The sequence below is a fragment of the Gopherus flavomarginatus genome, chromosome 3 (assembly GCF_025201925.1).
Source record: "Gopherus flavomarginatus isolate rGopFla2 chromosome 3, rGopFla2.mat.asm, whole genome shotgun sequence".
NCBI lineage: Eukaryota > Metazoa > Chordata > Testudines > Testudinidae > Gopherus > Gopherus flavomarginatus.
Genome location: NC_066619.1, coordinates 263247443 through 263271733, shown reverse-complemented (window position 1 = coordinate 263271733; position 24291 = coordinate 263247443). Strand labels below are relative to the sequence as shown.

At 45.9% G+C, this 24291-nt stretch overlaps 1 protein-coding gene across 7 annotated transcripts in view; it reads left to right on the top strand.

Moving 5' to 3' along the window:
- Positions 1-24291, top strand: part of ABLIM2 (actin binding LIM protein family member 2) — a 237860-nt gene that overhangs the window by 109025 nt on the left and 104544 nt on the right. For 6 of the 7 annotated variants that reach the window (XM_050947634.1, XM_050947636.1, XM_050947633.1 and 3 more), the window contains exons 5-6: positions 2012-2138; positions 15844-15937. In XM_050947634.1, coding sequence (XP_050803591.1) covers positions 2012-2138; positions 15844-15937 — 221 coding nt within the window. Of the gene's footprint in view, positions 1-1497; positions 1517-2011; positions 2139-15843; positions 15938-24291 lie in introns of those variants that run through there. The other variant, XM_050947637.1, reaches the window with a different exon arrangement.

The window sequence follows — 24291 nt, the reverse complement described above, 5'->3', positions numbered from 1 at the left end:
ATTAATACCATGAGGTTTGCCCTGGGAAGAGCTGAGAGTGCTCCCCAAGGCCACATGTTTGCCCAGTTCCAGTCCTTTGCAAATTGTTTTGCTTTGATACAGCTCTTCATAGTGATTATCTACTTGCATGTTTGTTGTTGCTTTTAAACTTTTATGGCAAGTTTCATCTGCTCCTAGAGACTTAAAGCTAAGTTTTTCTTATTTACTCAATGTTCAGACTGAGCTGGTAGTATCAGAAGATGCGCTGATCCAATATAAGCCTCCTTACTACTTCACTTAGGCAGGGCCGGTGCAAGGATGTTTCGCGCCCTAGGTGAAACTTCCACCTTGCGCCCCCCCCGCGCTCCTGCCCTGAGGCACCCCCCTTGTGGCAGCTCCCCACCTTCCGCCCCTCCTGCCCCAGCTCACCCCTGCTCTGCGCATGAGCACCCTGAGCGTGCCGTGGCTGCTTCACTTTTCCCGCCTCCCAGGCTTGCAGCGCCTGGGAGGCGGGAGAAGTGAAGCAGCCACGGCATGCTCGGGGAGGAGGCAGGGCAGGGGTGAACTGGGGCGGAGAGTTCCCCTGCGTGCTGCGCCCGCCCCTTACTTGCTGCAGGCAGCCCTCCCCGCACTCCCCTGCCCCAGCTCCCTCCACCTGAATGCCGGCAGTGACTGGGGCAGCCAAAGATCTGGCCGCCGCGGTCACTGCCAAAGAAAATGGTGCCCCCCAAATGCCAGCACCTGAGGCGACCGCCTACGTCACCTAAATGGTTGCACTGGCCCTGCACTTAGGGTTTGTCTACACATACAATGCTGTAGCGGTGCAGCTGTGCTGCTATAGCACTTAGTGAAGAAGCTACTTATGTCAATGAGAGCTTCTCCTGTTGCCATAGGTACTCCACCCCCCTGAGAGACGGTAGCTGTGGCAACAGGAGAAACCCTCCCAGCAACACTGGTGGTTAGGTCAGTATAACTGCATCACTGTGGATTTTCCACACTCCCAAGCAACATAGTTATACCAACAGAAGTCTGTAGTGTAGACGAAGCCTCAGACAAAAAAAAATGCTCCATATTTTTCTTCTAAATTTGAGTGATGAATTTGCTTAGTGGGAATTCAGTGGGAGCAGCTGGATAGTCTGCACTTAAGTAAATCAGATCACTTATTTGGGTGCCTAAATAAGGACTTGGAAGTTTTAAAAACCTACTTTTTAAATCGTACCCTGAATCTTTGAGCTGAAATGAGTGAGTGTAGGTGGGGTCTTTTGCTACTTGAACATAGCCTAGTTTGCCAATGTTAATAAGTTGTGTGATGCTGCAATTTTTGTATTTATGCTTAGAACTTTGTTAATGTTGGTAAGTGCATTTTATAAATAAGTAAAAAACATGCAGCTAGTGATTTACTTTTACATGTGGTACATCCTGTGTTACCAACTTTCATGTTTTGATAGTGAGTCTTATGAAACTTGGTGTTTTTTCTTAAAGCTCCAGCTCCTGGAGGCAAGCTATTACATGAAACTTTCAGCTTTCCTATTTTTAAGTAAGTTTCTGACCCTCGTGGTTGCATAAAAAGGCCTTAAAACGTGACCTAAGTGTAATCTAAAGACTCAAAAAACAGGACAAATAATAAGAACCTGAAATTTATTATTTAAAAAAATTGGATTGTTTTTTGGACAATTTCATGACTTTTGGGGGACCTGACTTACAAGTTTTGAAAAGCTTCGGGTTGGCAATACTGCATATTGTATACATACACTGTAAATGTATTAAAGTACCTACAAAATCCACCTCATTAGAAAAACTAATGTTTATGTTAAGTAGTCACCCTGTCAGTGATGATATATCTATCCAACTTGCCAACCAGAATGAAGCACACATGGGTGGGCAGCAGGTAATGAGATTCAAACCTTCCTTGTGCAGTTACTATGATAACACCAATGGATACTTGTCTTGCAGTAACCTGTACTATTGCATGCCCATTATCAGTTATGCATAAGACATATGATTAATTTTGCAGAGGATTTTTCTTTTACAGATTGCGGGGGCTGTGGTTCAGAAATAAAAAATGGACAGTCGTTGGTAGCCTTGGACAAACATTGGCATTTGGGCTGTTTTAAATGCAGGACATGTGGCAAACTTCTGAATGCAGAGTACATCAGCAAGTAAGTTGGAATGAGAAAAGCCGACCAATCCTTATTGTCTCTAGCTCATTTTCAGCATCTGTTAGCAAAAAGGTGTTTGGTTAGCTTGTTGTGTTGTTCCATGTTCTTAAGACTGTACTTGAATTCTTTGGTAATTATACAAGCATAGATTTTTCTTTCTCAAATTTTCAAATTGTTAGTGAAAGTGAAGAAATAATATTGCTAGCTTGAGCCAGGCATACTGGAGAAAGGGTAAGTGCAATCTTCTACCCAAGACTCTGCCTATGCACCTAAGTGATTTAGGACCACAATATCCATGGGTCTTGTGCTGCTGTGTTACTTTGGTGCATTTGCAAATCCAGCCCCTCAATCCTTACCTATACCAGTCTTGCTCTTCTGTTCCTGGCCCGCTTTTGAGCAGAGTCTGTTATCTGTGTTTGACAAAATACACCGGTGCTGGGATGTGAACAGAAAGATTGTCCCCTCCCACGGTGTTTCCTAGTAGGAAGAATATCCTAAAAGTGTTTATCAAGGTAATAAATTTCTGGTGTTTGTATCACTCCAAATCCTTGTGATCACAAATGATTTGACGGCTTACACTGAATTTAACAGCTATGCTGAGAGGCTGCTCAAAGCCAGTTCAAGTTCCACTGAGGCCCTGTTTTGAGGGCTTAAGCGGAACATAGTCCTTCTACTGGTCTTCAGAAGAGGGGTTAATTTCTCCCTAAGAGACTGAGGTAGATAGTGAAATGATTTGCCCAAGGTTACCTGGGATATCTGTGGTAGCCTTGGGCCAGTCACTTACCTATGTGTTTCAATTTCTCCATCTGTTAAAATGGGAGGAAATATTTGCTGCATCACCTGTGTTAGAGGATTAATTTGCTAATGTTTATGAAGCCCAATGAGCTCCTTGGAAGGAATTTAGGTACATGGCCATCCTTTCCTACATGACTAACTTATAGTGCAGAGGTGAATTAGGAGGTTAGAAGTGGGTGACATTTACCTAACTCCATAGTTAAAATGAAGCAAGATTACTGAGGACTAATTCTTTCTAATATTTTCTATTCACCAAATCAAAAATAGTTTTTTGAAATACGTGGATGAACAGTAATTTTTAAATGTGTGTTTGTTGGATAGACAAGAAAGGCTTTTGGTGAGATTAATTGCTAAAGGTCTAGTAGTAATATGAAATTATTTTTTTCCTGCCGTATGGACATATAAAATATACAGAGGATAGGGTTGAGCACGCTGTATTCTACCATTCTGACCCATAAATCCCAGAAATATGTTCACCTGGCAGGGTTTGCCTGTATTTAATAGGAGAAAAGCATACATTTTTTTGAAGGGCCAGACCCAAGTTGACTGGTGATAAAAGTTTTTTTGTCACCTTTTATCAAAAATTCCAGTGAGAATGGGTTGAAATAGGAGGGGAAATTGTAAAAGTGTATCCTTTTCTTGTTGAAAATCTTTTCAGATTTGTAATTTTAGAGCAGCTCTAATTCCACTTCGGGTGTAATAAAGTTTGCATATGTCAGAATGCAGCTTGTTGTTTTTACTGCAAGGAGCAGGGTAAAATGTAGTGTGACAGACCCAAACCAGTGGGGTACAGGAGTCTGGTACAGGGCAAATATACTGGTCACTGGATGAGTAGTTTTCTGTTCCCTGAGTGACCAGAGCAGGGGCTGCACTAGAGTAATCAGGAACCTGCTAGAACCAATTCAGGCAGACAAGCTGATTAGAACACCTACAGCTAATCAAGGCAGGCTAATCAGGGCACCTGGGTTTAAAAAGGAGCACACTTCAGTCAGGGAGGGGAGAGCCAGAGGAGAGGAAGTGCGTGTGAGGAGCTGGAAGCAAGAGGCACAAGGAGCTGAGAGTGAGAGGGTGTGTTGCTGGAGGACTATGGAGTACAAGTGTTATCAGACACCAGGAGGAAGATCCTGTGGTGAGGATAAAGAAGGTGTTTGGAGGAGGCCATGGGGAAGTAGCCCAGGGAGTTGTAGCTGTCATGCAGCTATTACAGGAGGTATTATAGAAAGCTGCAATCCACAGGGCCCTGGGCTGGAACCCGGAGTAGAGGGCGGGCCCGGGTTCTCCCCAAACCTCCCAACTCCTGATCAGACACAGGAGGACTGTGGGGAAGATCACTGAGGTGAGCAAATCTGCCAATAAGTGCAGGACCCACCAAGGTAGAGGAGGAACTTTGTCACAACTGGTGTCAGGGGTGGGATTTTGGTGTGCACAGAGCGGCAGAAGAAGGAGGGTGATTTAAAAAAAAAATAGAAGGTTTATTTTTATTTTTTTCACCACAATGGATGACCTAGTATGGGCATTGATACAAGCTGTGGCGGCCCAGCAGGAGGCTACCCGTGTCCAGGCAGCTGCCCAACAGGAGGCAGTGCGGCTGCAACAAGAGACTAATCGCCTGCTGATGAACCAGGCTTCTCAAGACCGGGCTATGTTGTGGAAACTGGTAAACCAGGTAAAGACCCTTACAGAGCTGAACCACGGCCATAATGGGATGCAGATCATACAGGCCAGCCATTGGCTGCAGAAAACGATGCGGGAGGATGATGTAGAGGCATAACTTCTGGCCTTTGAGAGGACAGCCCTACAGGAGGCCTGGTCTCAAGATCAGTGGTCTGGCCTCCTTACCTCATTCCTGTGTGGGGAGGCCCAGAAGGCCTACTATGGTCTGCCTGAAAAGGCTGCAGCAGACTACCCTCAGCTGAAAGCAGAGATCCTGGCCAGATCTGGGGTAACAACTGCAGTGTGGGCCCAGCGATATCACGAGTGGAGGTACCAGGAAAACAAAACCCCGCGGTCCCAAATGTATGACCTCATCCATCTCGCACGAAAGTGGTTGCGAACGGAATCCCGGAGTCCAGAAGAGATACTAGAGGTATCTGGTCATCGACCGATACATGAGGGGGATACCGCCAGACCTTCATGCTTGGGTAAGCCAGAATGAACCCTCCACCTGTGATGAGGTTGTCACACTGGTAGAGAGGCGAAGGACAGTGAGGGAGCTGACCCAACCAGTTAAGGAAGAGGCACCCTGGGTTAAACTAGCAGCACCAAGCCCTAGAGCTCGGGTGACTGGGCAACCAGGAGGTCACAGGTGGAAAAAGAGAAGGGCTGAAGGCCCACCAGAAGCCACAAAGAGTCGGAGCACTGAGGAAGAAGAGGATCGTGATGTTAGACTGCCCAGACCAAGAGAGCAGGGAATGCCTAAGGCCCCATACAGATGTTATTCCTGCGGGAAGTGGGGGCATATAGCTGCACAGTGTCCCAATACTGAGGAGCCTATGCAGTTCCCCAGGTTACACTGGGCAGGCCCATGCTCCCTAATCCACCAGACGAGTAAAGCTAAATGGGGTAGAGACCACAGCACTGGTTGACTCGGAGAGTGCTATCACGCTTGTCTCAGGGAAGCTCGTGAAGTGTAGTCACTGCTGCGGGCTAAGCGTACGGGGATAACATTCGTCCATGGGACAGTTGGTTATTGAGATTCAGAGGAACACTGCTGAGGAGGGAAGGGGGTTTTAGAAGGGGATTTGAGCAGATGATGGAACACAGACATGATGAGGCACAGGGGACAAGCTCAGACGAGCAGACAGAAGCAGGACCTAAGGACTCTGAGGAGGGACTGCTGGGTGAGGAAAGTGGACGGTGGAAGCATGTCACTAGGAGAACCAGGCAGAGGAAAAGACGGGCCAGCGATGGACAAATAGAACTCAGGAACAGGTTTGCTGAGTTGGGAAATGAAGATGGAACACAGCAGGCTGCTGAAGGAGAAAGGGCGAGGAAGAAAAGGCAAGCAGCTAGTACTGCAGAAGGAGGGGAGCAGTCACTGGAGGCAACATCAAGTACGAGCCCTAGGAGGATTGTAAGGGCGAATTTAAATTGAGAGGAATCGCGGCCAGCTGCTGTGGGGGATAGACCGCAGAATCGCACTGTCGCCAGGAAAAGGCAAGTCTACGTGATTGGAGACTCTTTACTGAGAAGAGTAGACAGGCCTGTAACTAGACCTGATCGGGAGAACAGAAGAGTGTGCTGTATGCCAGGGGCTAAGATACAGGATGTGGATTTGAGGCTGAATACGATCTTAGCGGGAGCGGGAAAGAATCCGTTGATTATCCTTCATGTGGGAACGAACGACACGGCTAGTTACTCGCTGGACTGTATCAAGGAGGACTATGCCAGACTGGGGAAGAGGCTTAAAGACATCGAGGCTCAGGTGATCTTCAGTGGGATTCTGCCGGTTCCTAAAGCGGGGCGACGAAGGAGTGACAAGATTATGGCGATCAACAGATGGCTCAGGGAGTGGTGTTATAAGGAGGGCTTTGGGATGTACGGTCACTGGGAAGCATTTACGGATAGACGACTGTTCGCTCACGATGGACTTCATCTCAGCAAGGAGGGAAATAGAATTCTAGGATGGAGGCTCGCCGACCTCATCAAGAGGGCTTTAAACTAGGAAGTTGGGGGAGATGGTTGGGAGATGTTCGGGAGATCTCCACGCCAGAATATAACCTGGAGAGGGAAGTAAACAAAGTGAGCGGGGATACCCTTGCGACCCCAAGATTTGATCCAAGGAGGAATAGTGGAGTAGAAACCAGAGTAACAGGTGATGCTGGTGGTAGAAAGTTTGTGCACGACGGGGGAAAGAATGTCACTGACGCCAAACGCCGAAAATTAAAAGGTCTGTACACTAATGCGAGGAGCCTAGGTAACAAAATGGAGGAACTGGCGTTACTAGTGCAGGAAGTGAAGCCGGATATTATAGGGATTACCGAAACCTGGTGGAATAGTACTCATGACTGGAGCACGGGTATTGAAGGCTATGTGCTGTTTAGAAAAGACAGGAAGAAAGGCAAAGGTGGTGGAGTAGCCTTGTACATCAATGATGAAATTAAATGTAGCGAAATAAGAAGCGATGGAATGGATAAGACAGAGTCTGTCTGGGCAAAAATCACACTGGGTAAAAAAGCAACTAGAGCATCCCCTGAGATAGTGCTTGGGGTGTGCTACAGACCGCTAGGATCGGATTGGGATATGGATAGAGACCTCTTTAATGTCTTTAATGAAGTAAACACAAAGGGGAAATGTGTGATTATGGGGGACTTCAACTTCCCGGATATAGACTGGAGGACGAGTTCTTGCAAGAATAATAGGGGTCAGATTTTTTTGGATGTGATAGCGGATGGATTTCTTCATCAAGTAGTTGAAGCACCTACCAGAGGGGATGCCATTTTAGATTTGGTGTTGGTGAGCAGTGAGGACCTCGTAGAAGAAATGGTGGTAGGGGACAACCTTGGTTCGAGTGATCATGAGCTGATTCAGTTCAAACTAGATGGAAGGATAAACAAATGTAGATCTGGGATTAGGGTTTTTGACTTCTCGAGGGCTAATTTTAAAGAGTTAAGGAAATTAGTTAGGGAAGTGGATTGGATGGAGGAATTAGTGGATTTAAATGTGGAGGAGGCCTGGAATTACTTTAAGTCACAGCTGCGGAGACTGTCGGAAGCCTGCATCCCGAGAAAGGGGAAAAGAACCATGGGCAGGAGTTGTAGGCCAAACTGGATGAGCAAACAACTCAGAGAGGGGATTAGACAAAAGCAGAAAGCTTACAGGGAGTGGAAGGAAGGCAGGATCAGTAAGGAAAGCTACCTTGCTGAGGGCAGAACATGTAGGGATAAAGTGAGGAAGGCTAAAAGCCACATTGAACTGGAACTTGCAAAGGGAATCAAAACCAATAGCAAAAGGTTCTACAGCCACATAAATAAGAAGAAAACAAAGAAAGAAGAAGTGGGGCCGCTATACACTGAGGATGGAATGGAGGTTAAGGATAACCTAGGCATGGCCCAACATCTAAACAAGTACTTTGCCTCAGTTTTTAATAAGACTAGTGAGGAACCTTACGATGATGGAGGGATGATAAACGGGAATGTGGATATGGAAGTGGATATTACCGCAACTGAGGTAGAGGCCGTACTCGAACAGCTCGATGGGACGAAGTCGGAGGGCCCGGACAATCTCCATCCGAGGATATTAAAGGAACTGGCACGTGAAATTGCGAGCCCGTTAGCGATAATTTTTAAGCAATCGATAAACTCGGGGGTTGTGCCGTATGACTGGAGGATTGCTAATGTAGTTCCTATTTTTAAGAAAGGGAATAAGAGCGATCCGGGTAATTATAGGCCTGTTAGCTTGATGTCTGTAGTATGTAAGGTCTTGGAAAAAATTTTAAGGGAGAAAGTAGTTAAGGACATAGAGGTCAATGGTAATTGTGACGAATTGCAACACGGATTTACTAAAGGTAGATCGTGCCAAACCAATCTGATCTCCTTCTTTGAGAAGGTGACGGATTACTTAGATAAAGGAAATGCGGTAGATATAATTTACCTAGATTTCAGTAAGGCGTTCGACACGGTTCCGCACGGGGAGCTGTTAGTTAAATTGGAAAAGATGGGAGTGAATATGAAAGTTGTAAGGTGGATAAGGAACTGGTTAAAGGGGAGACTCCAGAGGGTCGTATTGAAAGGTGAACTGTCGGGCTGGAAGGAGGTCACCAGTGGAGTCCCTCAAGGATCGGTTTTGGGACTGATCTTATTTAACCTTTTTATTACTGACCTTGGCACAAAGAGCGGGAATGTGCTACTAAAGTTTGCGGATGACACGAAGCTGGGGGGTATTGCTAACACGGAGAAGGACAGGGATACTATTCAGGAAGATCTGAACCACCTTGTAAACTGGAGTAATAGAAATAGGATGAAATACAACAGTGAAAAGTGCAAGATCATGCATTTAGGAATTAATAATAAGAATTTTGGATATACGTTGGGGGCGCATCAGTTGGAAGTGACGGAGGAGGAGAAGGACCTTGGGGTACTGGTTGATAGCAGGATGACTGAGTCGCCAATGTGATACGGCTGCTAAAAAAGCAAATGCGATTTTGGGATGCATCAGGCGGGGTATTTCCTGCAAGGACAAGGAGGTGTTAGTACCATTATATAAGGCGTTGGTGAGACCCCATCTGGAATACTGTGTGCAGTTCTGGTGTCCCATGTTCAAGAAGGATGAATTCAAACTAGAACAGGTTCAGAGACGGGCTATGAGGATGATCCGAGGAATGGAAAAACTGCCTTATGAAACGAGACTTAAAGAGCTTGGCTTGTTTAGCCTGGCCAAAAGAAGGCTGAGGGGGGATATGCTCGCTCTATATAAATATATCAAGGGGGTTAACGTTAGGGAGGGAGAGGAATTATTTAAGTTTAGTACTAATGTAGCCACGAGGACGAATGGGTATAAACTGGATATTAGGAAGTTTAGACTTGAAATTAGACGAAGGTTTCTGACCATTAGGGGAGTGAAGTTCTGGAATAGCCTTCCGAGGGAAGTAGTAGGGGCAAAAGACTTTCCTGGCTTTAAGACAAAGCTTGATAAGTATATGGAGGGGATGTTATGATAGGATCGTTAATTTGGGCAATTCATCTTGAATTACCACCAGACAGGTCTGCTCAATGGTCTGCGGGGAGATGTTGGATGCGATGGGTACTGAGTTGCTGCAGAGAATTCCTTCTTGGGTGCTGGCTGGTGACTCTTGCCCACATGCTCAGGGTTTAGCTGATCGCCATATTTGGGGTCGAGAAGGAATTTTCCTCCAGGGCAGATTGGCATGTGCCCTGGAGGTTTTTCGCCTTCCCCTGCAGCGTGGGGCACGGGTCGCTTGCTAGTGGTTTCCCTGCAGCTTGAGGTCTTCAAACCATTTTTGAGGATTTCAATTACTCGGTCCTGGGATAGGGGTTGTTATAAAATTGGATGGGTGGGGTTCTGTGGCCTGCCTTGCGCAGGAGGTCAGACTAGATGATCAGATTGGTCCCTTCTGACCTATGAGTCTATGAGGTAGCAGCAGGTGTAGTCCCTAAACTCCCATACCCGGTGCTCATAGGGAGGGACTTCCCAGGGTTTGGAGACTTACTCCCAGTAGGAGGATTGGAGAAAGAGGGGAACCCTGAAGTTAGTGAGGCATCCACAGTAGACTGTCAACCTCCAGTCTTCTCTGAAATATCCCTAGATTTATTTTCCATTCCCAGACAAGGTAGAAAGTCGAAAAGGGAAGGGAGACAGCTAAGTCCTTGGGAACCCGAATACTGGCCCAAAGCCAGAGGTTTGCTCTCGTAGGTAGGCGGACCCAAGCAGCTGAAAAGAAGGCCACCCAGGAGGGAGAAGCACCTGCGTCTGACCCCCACCATAATGCTTCTGAACCAGTAGAGGCAACAGAGACTGGACCTGGATCTTGGGCAGATTAGCCCCGGAAGAGGAAATTTTGGACGGGACCAGGCTGAAGACCCAAGGTACAACAACATTAGAAAGGAGGTGACTGGAAATAGATGGGGTCCCCGTGGAAGGGAGAACCTAGGGACCAGGACCCTACTTCATAATGAAGAAGAATCACTTATACCAGGCTGCACCAGTACAGGGGCAGAAGGTACAGCAGATCTTAGTACCTCAAAAACACCAGAACACTGTATTAAGTCTTGCTCATAGTCATCTGTTTGGGGGTCACTCGGGGGTAGAGAAGACCCTGGCATGAGTCCTACGATGGTTCTTCTGGCCCGGAGTACATGAAGAAGTGCAGAGGCACTGTGCGTCCTGCCTGGAGTGTCAGCTGCGCAGTCCCCGTCCCCCTGAGGGCACCTTTAGTACCCCTTCCCATCATAGAGGTCCCCTTTGAGTGAATAGCCATGGACCTAGTGGGACCCCTGGAGATGACGGCTTGGGGCCACCAATATATACTTGTTGTTTTGGGCTATGCTACTCGCTACCCAGAAGCCGTCCCCCTGCGGAACACAGCCTCTAAAACGATAGCCAAAGAGCTGGTGGGGATCTTTGCCCGAGTGGGGCTACCAAAGGAGATATTAACAGACCAAGGAACCCCATTTATGTCAAAGATAATGAAGGACCTCTGTACGCTGCTCCATATACATACCCTGAGAACTTCAGTTTACCATCTGCAGACTGATGGGTTGGTAGAAAGGTTTAACCGAACCCTCAAGGCTATGATAAGGAAGGTGGTGAATCGAGACAAGGAGGATTGGGACACTCTATTGCCCTACCTTATGTTCGCTATCCGGGAGGTACCTCAGGCCTCAACTGGATTTTCCCCATTCGAGTTATTATACGGACATCATCCCCGTGGCATACTAGATATCGCCAAAGAGATTTGGGAAGAGGAACCCAATGAGGGGAGAAATATAATAGAAAATGTAATACAAATGCGAGACCGGATAGCCCGTCTCACCCCTATTGTACGGGAACACACGGGAAATTTGGAAAAGGCATAGGAGGCCCAGAGGACCTATTACAATCGCCAGGCAAAAGTCCGACAGTTCCAACCAGGGGATCAGGTGATGGTGTTGGTACCCATGGCAGAAAGCAAGCTTCTGGCCCAATGGCAGGGGCCCTATGAGGTGGTTGAACCCATGGGGGAAGTAACCTACAAGGTGCGTCAGCCTGGACGCCGAAAACAAGAACAGATTTATCACATCAACCATCTGAAACCCTGGCATGCACAAGAGGCATGCATAACTGTCCGAAAAGACCTAACCCAGGAAAACAAGCCTTCCAAACAGGTGAGAGTGTCTCCCGATTTAACACCAGACCAGAAGAATGAGATGTCTGAGATGTTCTTCCGGAACCAAGATGTGTTCTCAACAAAACCGAGTCGAACCGAGACATACCACCACATCGTCACGAACCCTGGAGCCAGAATAACAATGAGGCTCTATTGGGTGCCAGCGGCCAAAAGGGAGGAAATAAAAGCAGAAGTAAAAGAAAATGCTGGAATTGGGGATCATCGAAGAATTCCAGTCAGTGGTCCAGCCCAGTTGTGCTGGTGCCCAAACCTGATGGCACCACAAGGTTTTGCAACGACTTCCAGCGACTTAACGAACTATCCCAGTTCGACGTGTACCCCATACCTCGCATAGATGAGCTAGTGGACTGTCTGGGTAATGCCCGGTACTTGACTACTCTAGACTTGACAAAGGGGTACTGGCAGATTCCCCTTGCAAAAGACACAAAGGAAAAGACAGCAGAGGGTCTTTTTCAATATACTGTCCTCCCTTTTGGACTACTTGGGGCCCCAGCTACTTTCCAGCGCCTCATGGACAAGCTATTACGCCTGCATAACAGTTATGCTGCTGCCTACTTGGACGATGTGGTCATTCATACCCCGGACTGGGAAACTCACCTAGAGAAGGTGGAGGCAGTCCTTGATACCTTCAGGTGAGCTGGCCTTACAGCAAACCCTGCCAAGTGCGCTGTAGGGTTTACGGAGGCCAAATATCTTGGCTACATTGTGGGAAAAGGTCTGGTAAAACCCCTAGTGAACAAGTTGGAGGCCATCCAAAACTGGCCTCGACCACGTTGCAAGAAACAAGTCCGGGCATTCCTAGGTGTAGTGGGGTATTACCAACGATTTATCCCCCATTTTGCCACAAGGGCAAGCCCCCTGACAGACCTAGTAAAAGCCTGTGGACCTAATCTAGTGAGATGGTCTGACGCAGCAGAGGAAGCATTCACAGACCTAAGGACTGCACTCTGCAGTAACCCTGTACTGATTTCACCAAGGAATTTATCCTGCAGACAGATGCATCGGAAGTAGGGTTGGGGGCCGTTCTATCACAGATGGTCGGGGAGGAGGAACACCCGATTCTCTACCTCAGTAGGAAACTCCTTCCGAGGGAACAAAAATATGCAGTGATGGAGAGAGTGTGCCTCACTGTGAAATGGGCCATGGAAGCATTGCGCTACTACTTGCTCGGGCGCAGATTTGTCCTCGTGACCGACCATGCCCCTCCTCAGTGGATGCAGCGGAACAAGGAGAAGAACACAAGGGTGACCAGGTGGTTCTTATCCCTCCAACCTTTCCAGTTCCATGTGCAACACAGAGCAGGGAGCCGTCACGGCAATGCTGATGGCTTGTCACGTGTGCACTGTCTGGCATCCCAAGTTGCCCAACCCCTTGGTGTTGAGCAGGGGGGAGGAATATGTGACAGACCCAAACCAGTGGGGTACAGGAATCTGGTAGAGGGCAAATATACTGGTCACTGGCTGAGTAGTTTTCTGTTCCCTGAGTGACCAGAGCAGGAGCTGCACTAGAATAATCAGGAACCTGCTAGAACCAATTCAGGCAGATAAACTGATTAGAACACCTACAGCTAATCAAGGCAGGCTAATCAGGGCACCTGGGTTTAAAAAGGAGCTCACTCCAGTCAGGGAGGGGAGAGCCAGAGGAGAGGAAGTGCGTGTGAGGAGCTGGGAGCAAGAGGCACAAGGAGCTGAGAGTGAGAGAGTGTGCTGCTGGAGGACTAAGGAGTACAAGTGTTATCAGACACCAGGAGGAAGATCCTGTGGTGAGGATAAAGGTGTTTGGAGGAGGCCATGGGGAAGTAGCCCAGGGAGTTGTAACTGTCATGCAGCTATTACAGGAGGTATTATAGAAAGCTGCAATCCACAGGGCCCTGGGCTGGAACCCGGAGTAGAGGGCAGGCCCGGGTTCCCCCCAAACCTCCCAACTCCTGATCAGACACAGGAGGAGTTGACCCAGACTGTGGGGAAGATCACTGAGGTGAGCAAATCTGCCAATAAGTGCAGGACCCACCAAGGTAGAGGAGGAACTTTTGTCACAGTAGTCCATGGGTTGAGCTAAAACCCCATTGACGTTGATAGGTGTGAGCTCACCCTTCAGTTACCATAACTGTAAGCAGAAGCCCCAACCTAAGACAAAAGGAGTGTGTGAACCTGCCCAGGAGCTTTTGGCTGAGAATTGTTTTGGTAAAGGGACAGAAAGACTGAAAAAGACAAGAAAAGGGAGAGAGAGCGAGCAAAAACCACACAACCTACTGTGCTCACAGTGTGAACCTGGAAAAGCTGGAGAGCTTTTGGCTCTGTTGCCTAAAGAGGCTTGGGCTTGTAAGTTAAGAAACTGCTTCTTTTGTTCTTTGTTTCTTCTGCATTAATAGAAGGAGGACTTTTTATATTCCTTGTAAATTAATATGATGGCATCAAAGAAAAAACCAGACTCCATCAATTTCTATTTCCCATGGGAACATCCCCAGCGCCCTGAACTTTAACTAGCCACTCAGGTCTAAAAGGGGCAACATTGCTGCAGTTTAGCTCCATGTGTCTCTCCCCTAAGTTAATTGATTTTTTTTCCCTACTCTTACCTGCGTTCTGGGTATGTCTACATAGCAAAGAAAAACCCATGGCTGGGCTGTGCCAGCCGAGTCAGGCTCACGGGGCTTGGGTTGCAGGGCTGTTTCATTTGCTGTGTAGACTTCTGGGCTGGGGCTGGAGCCTGGGTGCCAGCCCGAGCCCGGAAGTCTACACAGCAGTGGACCAGTCCCAGAACCCGAGCTCTGCAAGGCCAAGTTGGCTGGCAGGGGCCATTCAGGGCTTTTTCTCTGCAGTGTAGACATACTCTCTGGGGCTAAAACTCTTCCCTCATCCATGCCATTCTTCATTTGGTATGGATTTTCCACTATATATTTGACAAAGAAGAACATCTTAAACAATTAGTGTAAGGCCCGTATGCTGTGGAGGAACCTTCAGGGATTTGTCTCCAAACTTGATATGGGGCTGAGAGAATAGAAAGCATATACAGTAATAAAATAATATCTGCCTTCCTCACAGGGGTGTGGTGAGATCTAATGTAAAATGCATTGAAAATGAAAGGAGCTTTGTGTTGCCTTATGACATTGTATTGTATAAAATAGCTTCTATATATTTCACACACAAACACTCCCTAACCTGTGAAAATAAGGCTATTAGGTCTTAGTTTAGGTGTAGCACTATGAAATGGAAATGATCCAGATATTTACTTCTTGTATGAGGTTATTTTAAATAGTGGTTGGAACTCTTTACTGTAGATCAGTTAGGAGCCAAGTAGATTTCTGATGAGTTATTTGTGGTGTAATATAATCTGTTTTTATTAATTAGGTAACATAAATGGCTACGGTTTATTTAGCGCCAAAGCTGAGATTTAGAGCTCCCATTGCATGTCTCTGTAAATTTGGATTGTTCATCATTTTAAATCCTGCAAACAAAACCATCCAAAATCCTGCTGTTTACTGCATGCCTGGGCATATTTCCAAGACTTTTCTGTCACTTAGATTGAGCTTTGCATAGTCACCTTCTACAGAGAAGACATTGGCATCTTGATGCACTTTGAAAGTTCCTAACTCAAAAGTGTGTCCATGGAATTAAGCATTAGCAAATGAGCAATTATTCTTCTGTAATTCAGGCTCAAAGTGGATTTAGATGACAAATTAAAAAGGATAGACAAGTAAATGGAAATAGGGACTGAGTTATTTCTCAGAGTGGGAAACTTAATGAGTAAGACCATCAAAGCAAGTACTATAATGTGTTTGAGCACAAGAGACATTTGATCTTATTATGGAGAAAGAGGAAACTGCTGAATACAGTGACGAAGAAGGAAAGTGGGATTGAGATCAATTTGGCGGAGTCAGATTTGGATGAGCCAAGTGTAATTTCCTGTTCATCAATTATTCAGGTTTTTAGCACATTAATAAATGGGAGAGAAAAGAAGTCTGTAATCAGCCTCTCCTGAAATGCCAACAAGGTTTAGCTGGGTAATCTGCTAGGGGAACAATAACCAACTTTGAAACTATCCAAGTATTGTCTGTCTTTTTTCTAGGGATGGCGTTCCATACTGTGAAATGGACTATCATGCTAAGTTTGGCATAAGATGTGACAACTGTGAGAAGTACATCACTGGAAGAGTGCTGGAGGTAAGAAGATTCTATCAACCGGACAGACATCTAGTCTCAAAACTCAAGAGACCTCCTTTGTTTAGGTTATTTTTACGCAAGAGCTGGGTGTTAACATTTTTATTAACTGCTTTTCTCTTCCCATTTCACTCCCAGAACCAACCTTTGTTAAAGCATTCATGTTACTTTTTATGAACCATCAGGAAGTAATTCTATAATTCTGTACACACCTCTTTGCTTGATGCTTTGCTAAAATATATATTTTAAATGGAGTATTCTAAGTTATTTCAGGGTGGCAAGGCAGCAGAGTAAAAGTCATTTAGTGGGCTGTCTGGGATGTGACAATGTATGCGTGTTGTGAAGTTCTAAATTCCATTATTTCATACACATTTATCTGTTCTATATTTTTCAGAGTTTACAGTGAAGCTATTGGAAAACTAAAATGAACCTTTCAGTATTTTTGTCTGTGGTCATAAATGAGCCATGTTGTAGTTTCACCAAGCCCGTTTGTTGTTCTGAAAAAAGGTTGGGAATATGTTGTGTGTGTGCATATGCTGTACCCAAAAATACCAAACTGAACCAAGATTAAATTCAAAACAAAGTCTTCGGTTCTGGCGGATGGTTATCCGATTGATCTATAAAGGTGTGTTTTTCTTTTCTCTTTGTCTGCTTATATCTCCAGTTATATGCAGTCTTGTTGTAGCCATTTTGGTCCCAGGATATTAGAGAGACAAGGTGAGTGAGGTAATATATTTTTATTGGACCAACTTCTGTTGGTGAGAGAGACAATCTTTCAAGCTTACACAGAGCTCTCTCACCAATAGAAGTTAGTCCAATAAAAGATATTACCTCACCCAATTTGTCTCTCTACTATCTCCAGTTAGTCCACTCAGCACTGGAGTCAGGAAGAGTTCTGCATATCACTCCATAGTGAGCCCTTCTAGTGGATTAAGAATGAGTAATGAAAGGTTGTGAAGGAAGTCTCCTCCTTCCACCTGAGGTGCTCATGAGGCCAAGTCTCCAGTATCCAAAATAGGGGCTGATGGCTCTAGCGGGAAATATACAATACTAGAACTTGAGCAGGAAATAGTGTTTCTGTGCAATATATATACTGCATTGTGGAGCAATATATGTGTTTTTTCCCTCCAGCAAATCTTCCCTGTCCTTCTGAACAAAGAAACTGGAATTTACTGCACATGAATTAGCAATGCTTCTCCTGCATCTTTGTCAGTCTGGCACACACATGTCTCAGAGTATACTGTCTTGCTAGCCAGCAGAGAAGAATTCCTACTTGTTGCCCATTGACAGTGGTAATATATATTTTGTCCATAACAGGATCAGTGTTTGAGCCACATCCACTGTTGTTACTCCTCCTTGATTTAGTTTGTATCTCTCTCCATGGCAGGTTGGGGAGATGGGTGACAGAATAGACCCCTGTTTTCACAGCTAGCACACTATTGTAATAATCTTTGTACAGGGTATGCTATGTAAGGTATCATTTAAAAACTCAGAATTTGCTGGCCAGTATTGTCCTGATAAAATGTAAGGCAACATTGTACATCTCTACCCCGATATAATGCTGTCCTTGGGAGCCAACAAATCTTACCGCTTTACTGCATTATATCCAAATTTGTGTTATATCGGGTCGCGTTATATCGGGGTAGAGATGTATGTGAAATTACAAGATTTCCCTGTATGATGTTATTAACACATATTCCAAACCCCACAGTCCTACCCAAGCAGAAGTCAGCAAACAAGTCTGTCCTAAACAAAGGAATGTGTGCTTGCCTTAATTTGCACTTAAGCAATAAACAGAGTCATCAAACAGGAAGGGAAAACAGAGAAAGCTCAGACAGATGAAAAAAATCCAGCAGGGAACATCCTTCCACATAGACTGTTCGTCTCTTGGTTCTCAGCTGGATATGTTTTTCAAGAGGGGGACTGGAACTTCAAAAAAGGAGGGACAAAAACCCCAGACGCGCACACACCTTCAGTCTCTGGCATCACACCTGAGAAGACAAAGAAACTCTGTGAGGGGTGGGTGGTCCTGACCTAAAGGATTTGGTCAATAAACTTGCTGGAAGCATGTGGTGAGAAATGTTGCTTGACTCTTATATCGTTTATTAAGTTAGGCATTTTATCTTTATTTTTTTCCCACCATTTCTGACTTTTATGCCTCATAACTTGTACTCCGTTAAACTCTCTCTCTCTTTGTAGTTAATAAACTTTTTTTTTACCATTTTATGTAATCTAGTGTCTGGTTAACTCTATGTAAGACAATAAACTGACATATTATTCCCTTAAAGGAATAACAGATTTAATATAGTTGTCCTTCCAGGAGAGGGCAGAGCAGTACAGGACATACACTTCTGGGGAAAGATCTGGAGCTAGGGGTGTGTTGGGGTCACCCTGCTGTATAACCAAGGCTGGTGAGAGCCAGGGTGTAGCTGGCAAGCTGAAGTTACACAGAGATACTGAGGGTGTGACTTGCATGCGGGAAGGCAGTTTGTGAGCCACCCAGGTGGGAGCTACTTCAGCAAGGCATTGTAAGGCAGCCAGGGTTGCAAGGCAGAGATAACACAGTCACAGAGGGTTGTTGGACAAAAGTGGCACCACCTGCTTCTTGAATTCCTGTTGGCTCTGCAATACATTAAGGTCTTTTTAGGGCCTGATTCTCCACTGCGTTGCAGCATCGGTGCAAAGTGAATTTAAATTGCTTCTGGTAGCATTTTACACCCAATTTTCACAGAAGTCAATGATGACACAAGGTGCAAGGCAGTTGAGAATCAGGCCCTTTATGTTTTGGTTGATGAGGAAAGGATGAAAAGAGCCTTTGATGTGTAGCAGCAGTAGCACTGGTTTTGGTACATTGGAAACTGATGGAACATGGGTGCATCTACCTCTTGCAGTTTTCTGCTAAGAACAGGTACATCAGGATGAGTCCATTCCCTGGCACAACTCACTATTTTATTGCACGTATTGGCCGTAATAATCCTGAGAAAGTGTCACACTTTTAAGATGTTCTAGGAGTTTTGTCACCATCAGTTGCATGTGGCCTTTCCAAAGAAGCTGGAAAAGCCCTTCCTTTTGTTTGTAGTTTCTGATGACTTTTTTTTTGTGGGGGGGGGAGGGGAGTATTTGTTTTCTTTTTAAAATGCTATGAAGAAAATACTGCAGGGATGATTTGCCTCTCACTGATATCAGTGTAAATCTTGACTATTTCTGCCAAAATCAGTGGAATTACACTGGTGAAAAATACTCTTGAGAAAGGAGATGGGGGCTTAAATGCTATAAGAAGTAAGGGAGGAGGATTCTTGCAGTACCTAAAAAGCCCAGGAATCCCAGAGGAAAAAAAAAAGACAGACACAGTGTTTAGCAGGAAGCAAGCAATGGATTTGAACAAATAAATTAATCTACGGTATCTTTGCAGCATGATAATAAACAATATTCTCAAAAAATCACATTTTTCCACGAGGATAAGATATTTTAAAAAATCGAGACGAAAGGCAGTAAAAAAATATGAATACAAAAGAAATCTGAATCCACATCCAATGTAAACAGCCTTGTGTTCTGTATTTCAGATGTCTGACTGACCTACTCTAATGGGTTAGAATTAGGACATATATCTCAATTCCAGTTTAGTATCTAATCCCATGTTTCCCCCCTGCCTATATAGATGATCTGTCATGTGTTTACATAGTTCTTAGACAGATACGAAAATGAAGCAGCCAAGGCTGCTTCTAACATTTGTCATCTTTGAAAACATTAGCAGCGCTTTCTTTTTTTTCCCCAACACTTCTGTTTTCTTTTTATGACCTTGAATATATTGTGAGGATTCACAAGTGTGATCAGGAACAATTACTGCTAAAGAGGGGAAATGCAGAATAGTTTCCGAAGGGAAGTGCTGGAAGATATCACTTAGGTCATACTAAAACTAGACTGGACAATGCATTGGAAAATGTACTTGGGGAACAATCCTGCACTGACAAAGGAAAGGACTAGATGACTTAATATGATAGTTTCCATCTCTGATTTCTGTGATAATTAACAGTCAGCAGGACAGCTGTTTCCATGCCTAATCTCTGTGGTCAGATTTTATAGTTTAGTCTCCCTCTCCTACAGTTCTTGGTCCATTTTAAGTATTTATTCAGAAGAGAAAGAAGAAAGAGATTACTAGTGCAAACTGCTCATAACTTACAATAATGCAGTTATTTTCTTATGCTGGAAGCCAAATATCATTCATGATTTGTTTACTTAAGTTCTTCCTGCGGCCAATTTTCTGAGGGTCAAGTCCTCGTTTCCTATGTAAAGTCAGAGTGAAATGGACTTAGGACAGGATATCTCTGTGTAGCTAAGGGGAATAGATTCCCCCAGGATGTGGAGTGTCAGTGCAGCCTGTCTGTGTACTGCCTTCACTTTTATGGAGTATTGTACTGGTTGTTGTCACTGATTTCAGAGGTTTGGGCAACTGAATCGGCCTATTTGTTCTGATCTCACCTAGTCTACCTGACCTTGCCCCTGAAACCCCTCTAGTCTGCCTCATCTCACCCCCAAGCTCCCTTAGAATGGTTGCACAAGAATCCACAATAGAACTGTGCATGAAATGCGCAGGGAGATGTGTAGAATCCTCTGGTGTGGTCTGTTATTAGGTTTGCCAGGTGTCCGGTTTTCAACTGGAAAGTCCAGTCAAAAAGGGAACCTGGCGGGGATCTACTGACCAGACATTGTAAGTCCGGTTACTGAGGACGGGGGGGGTAAAGGGGAGAGGCAGCCTGTCACCCAGCCTTGGAAGCGGTGCCTGCTACAGCAGCACACATGCACCAGCTCGGGCCGCAGGCCGCCCCTTTGAGAAGCATGGTTTGCAGGGCTGTGGCAGAGGACAGTGTGGGGGCCCACGGCGAGCAGGGTAATAGGCTCCCAGTGGGCATGAAGCATGCCCCAGGAAGGAAATAATGTGACCTGCCTCACCAGCCAGCACTTCCCCCTGCCATGCTCTCAGGCAGCGCCGGGGTGGGGAAGGCTCAAGGAGGTTTTGAGGCTGCTGGGCAGATAGATCAGAGGGAGGTGGGGGGCTGCTGGGCAGGAGGTCCACATCCTAGTTCACCAGCAGGGATGCCTGGCTGTTCCCGTGTGGCTACAGCGCTCTTCTGACCTACACTGCCAGGCGGGCTGCTGGAGCTGGGGTTTGCAAGTCCCTTGGGGCTGCTCATGCTGCAGTTGAAGGGGGGAGAGCAGCAAGAAACAGGGGAGAGAAGGGAGAGGAATGAATAGGGGGCAGGGCATTGAGGGAAGAGGTGGAGCAGTGGCAGGCCTTCAGAGAAGAGGTGTGGCTGGGGCAGGGCCTCTGAAGAAGGAGCAGGGCCTAAGGCAGGGTTCTTCATTGCAAGGCCTGTGAGGCTGTAGCAGCTTCCATCGACCCTAAGTGCAGCTCCCTGTCTATCATGATCTCCGGCAATCTCTGGTAGTGTGGCGGGGCTGCCGCTAAGGCAGGCTTGTCATAAACAGATAGCTAAGGGTTAATGTCTCTTTCACCTGAAGCACCTGACCAGAGGACCAATCAGGAAACCAGATTTTTTCAACTCTGGTTGGAGGAAAGTTTGTGTCTGAGTCTCTGTCTGTCTGCCTGCTTTTCTCTCAGCTTTGAGAAGTGATTTCTGTTTTCTAATCTTCTGTTTCCAAGTTGTAAGGACAAAGAGATCAAATAGTGAGTTATATGGTTTCTTTTCTTTGTATTTACATTAATATAGTTGCTGGAGTGCTTTGATTTGTATTCTTTTTGAATAAGGCTGTTTATTCAATATTCTTTTAAGCAATTGACCCTGTATTTGTCACCTTAATACAGAGAGACCATTTTTATGTATTTTTCTTTCTTTTTATATAAAGCTTTCTTTTTAAGACCTGTTGGAGTTTTTCTTTACTGGGAAACTTCAGGGAAATTGAGTCTGTACTCACCAGGGAATTGGTGGGAGGAAGAAGTCAGAGGGAGATCTGTATGTGTTAGATTTATTCGCCTGACTTTGCATACCCTCTGGGTGAGGGGGGAAAGAGAGATTAACTCTCGGTAATTCTGTTCTCCAGGACTGGGAAACGGGAAGAGGAAGTCCCTCTGTTTAGATTCACGGAGGTTGCTTCTGTGTATCTCTCCAGGAACACCTGGAGGGGGGGGAAGGGAAAAGGTTTATTTCCCTTTGTTGTGAGACTCAAGGGATTTGGGTCTTGGGGTCCCCAGGGAAGGTTTTTGGGGGGACCAGAGTGCCCCAAAACACTCTAATTTTTTGGGTGGTGGCAGCAGTACCAGGTCCAAGCTGGTAACTAAGCTTGGAGGTTTTTCATGCTAAGCTTCCGGCCCCTACGCTGTTCCTGGAAGTGGCCAGCATGACCCCACAGCTACAGGGGGGAAGGGAAGCAGAAATCTCCGCACGCTGCTTCTGCCTGCAAGCATCACCTCTGCAGCTCCTATTGGCCAGGAATGGGGAACTGTGGCCAGTTGGATTGTGGGGCCAGTGCTTGCAGAGAGGCACAGCAGAGCTAAGTGCCCCTCCAAGGGCAGCAGGGGTGCGTTGGCCCCTTCTGGGAGTGGTGTGGGGCCAGGGCTGCCCGAAGTACGTTCCACCCCCTTCAGTGGGCAGGTTCTGAATAGCCCTGCATTATTAAGACCCATGTAGCATGAGTATAGCAGGCCCAGCTATGCTGGACCAGCATTTCTCTTCCACCACGCAACCTGCAGCCTTCTGGGGCCAGCCCCCCATACCCTCTCCAGTACCCTAAGCCCCTGCCTCAGCTCCTCCCTCCTCCCTCCCAGAGCCAGCCAAAAAAAAAAGTGCTTTGGAAGATGAAAACTAAAAGTTTCAAGAAAAGTGGACTGATGAGTTTTTCTTTCTGCTTAATGAAACATGCATGAAGCCTGTTTGTTTAACTTGTCAGCAGACATGTTCTGCTTTTAAGCACATCAGTTTAGAATGCCATTACACAACAGCGCATGCAAATTTCAGCAAAAATTACCCACCTGCAAGTAACCTAAGAAAAAGTAAAATGAGACAGCTTGCTGCTTTACTAAAAGGCCTGAAAAAATAATACAGAGATCGAGGTATGTTGCAGAATGTTTGACAGGCATCTTTTGAAATTGCATGGATTTTTAGCAAGACATAAAAAGTCATTTACTCACGCAAAGATCATTAAAGAGTGTTTTCTGGCTTCTGTGGAAATCCCGTGTGCTGATTTCAATAACAAAAATGCAATCCTAAAGCAAATAAAAGGGCTGCAACTGTCTGACACAATCATAATGAGAAGGGTGGAGGAAACTGGAAAAGAAATACGACAATAGTTAGCTGCAGATATTTTCGCAGCACCATGTATTAGTGGTGGATGAAAGTACACATATGTGTGACATCTCACAATTGTGTGTCTGGGTTCGTTTCCCCAAAGAATTATTATTCTAGGAAGAACTGCTGTGTTTAATACCTTTGAAAGTGTTGATTACGGATTGCTCTCGCCCCTCGCTCCACCGATATGGCCACCAGGTGCCCGTTATCTACCGGGTAATGAGCGTTGGGGTAGGGCGGAGGTTCGATCACTGGATGCCCTCGGTGGGGGGGGGGTGACAAGTGCCCAAGGGTAGCGACGGGGATGACGCAAGCAATCAGTCGTAGTGTTAAAAAATGAGGGTTTATTAAATGAGTCACAGATAAGGATAAGGGACAACACGATTAGTTACAACTTGGGCTTACAATATAATACCAGAACAAATAATACAAATACTGCAATTACAAATAGAAGCTGGCCCTGGTACTTTTCTAAGTCCCAGTAATTATGCAGGTTGTTCCAGGGGTTAGTAAAAGTGATATTGGTGCTATTAGTAACCATAAATGCAGCAACTAGTCTCACTAAACACAAATTGTGAGGCTCGACTGGTCCCCCTTGCTTTCAAGGTTTCCTGGTCAACGGGTTTCCCCTAGCAGGAGCCTTGGGGTGGCTGGAATCAGTCTTTGCCTCTTATCTATCAGCACAGTTATACTTAACAGCTAATTCTACTTACACATACAAACCACAAAAGTTTCATTACGGCCGGCAAGCTGTTAGGCTTCAGGAAACGCGTGAGCCGAGAGAGATCTTCAGGTTGATCAGGCCTGGGTACGGTTCGACGGGAATTCGAGTTCTCTCCGCCCGTCCCCGGGAGGGGGCCGGCAATATATAGCGAGTTTTTCGTCATAATTTATGATAAGCCAATTGCGGGGTCGCGAGTGGCTCATGCCCATACAAGGCAATCGGGCCCCAGTATCCTTACCCAGGAAGCAACCGTCGTGGGGGAACTTCGTCCCTCCAGGCCGGCCGACCACAAGGTTGCTTTTTCCTGTTACAAGTTCTGCTTTCTGAGC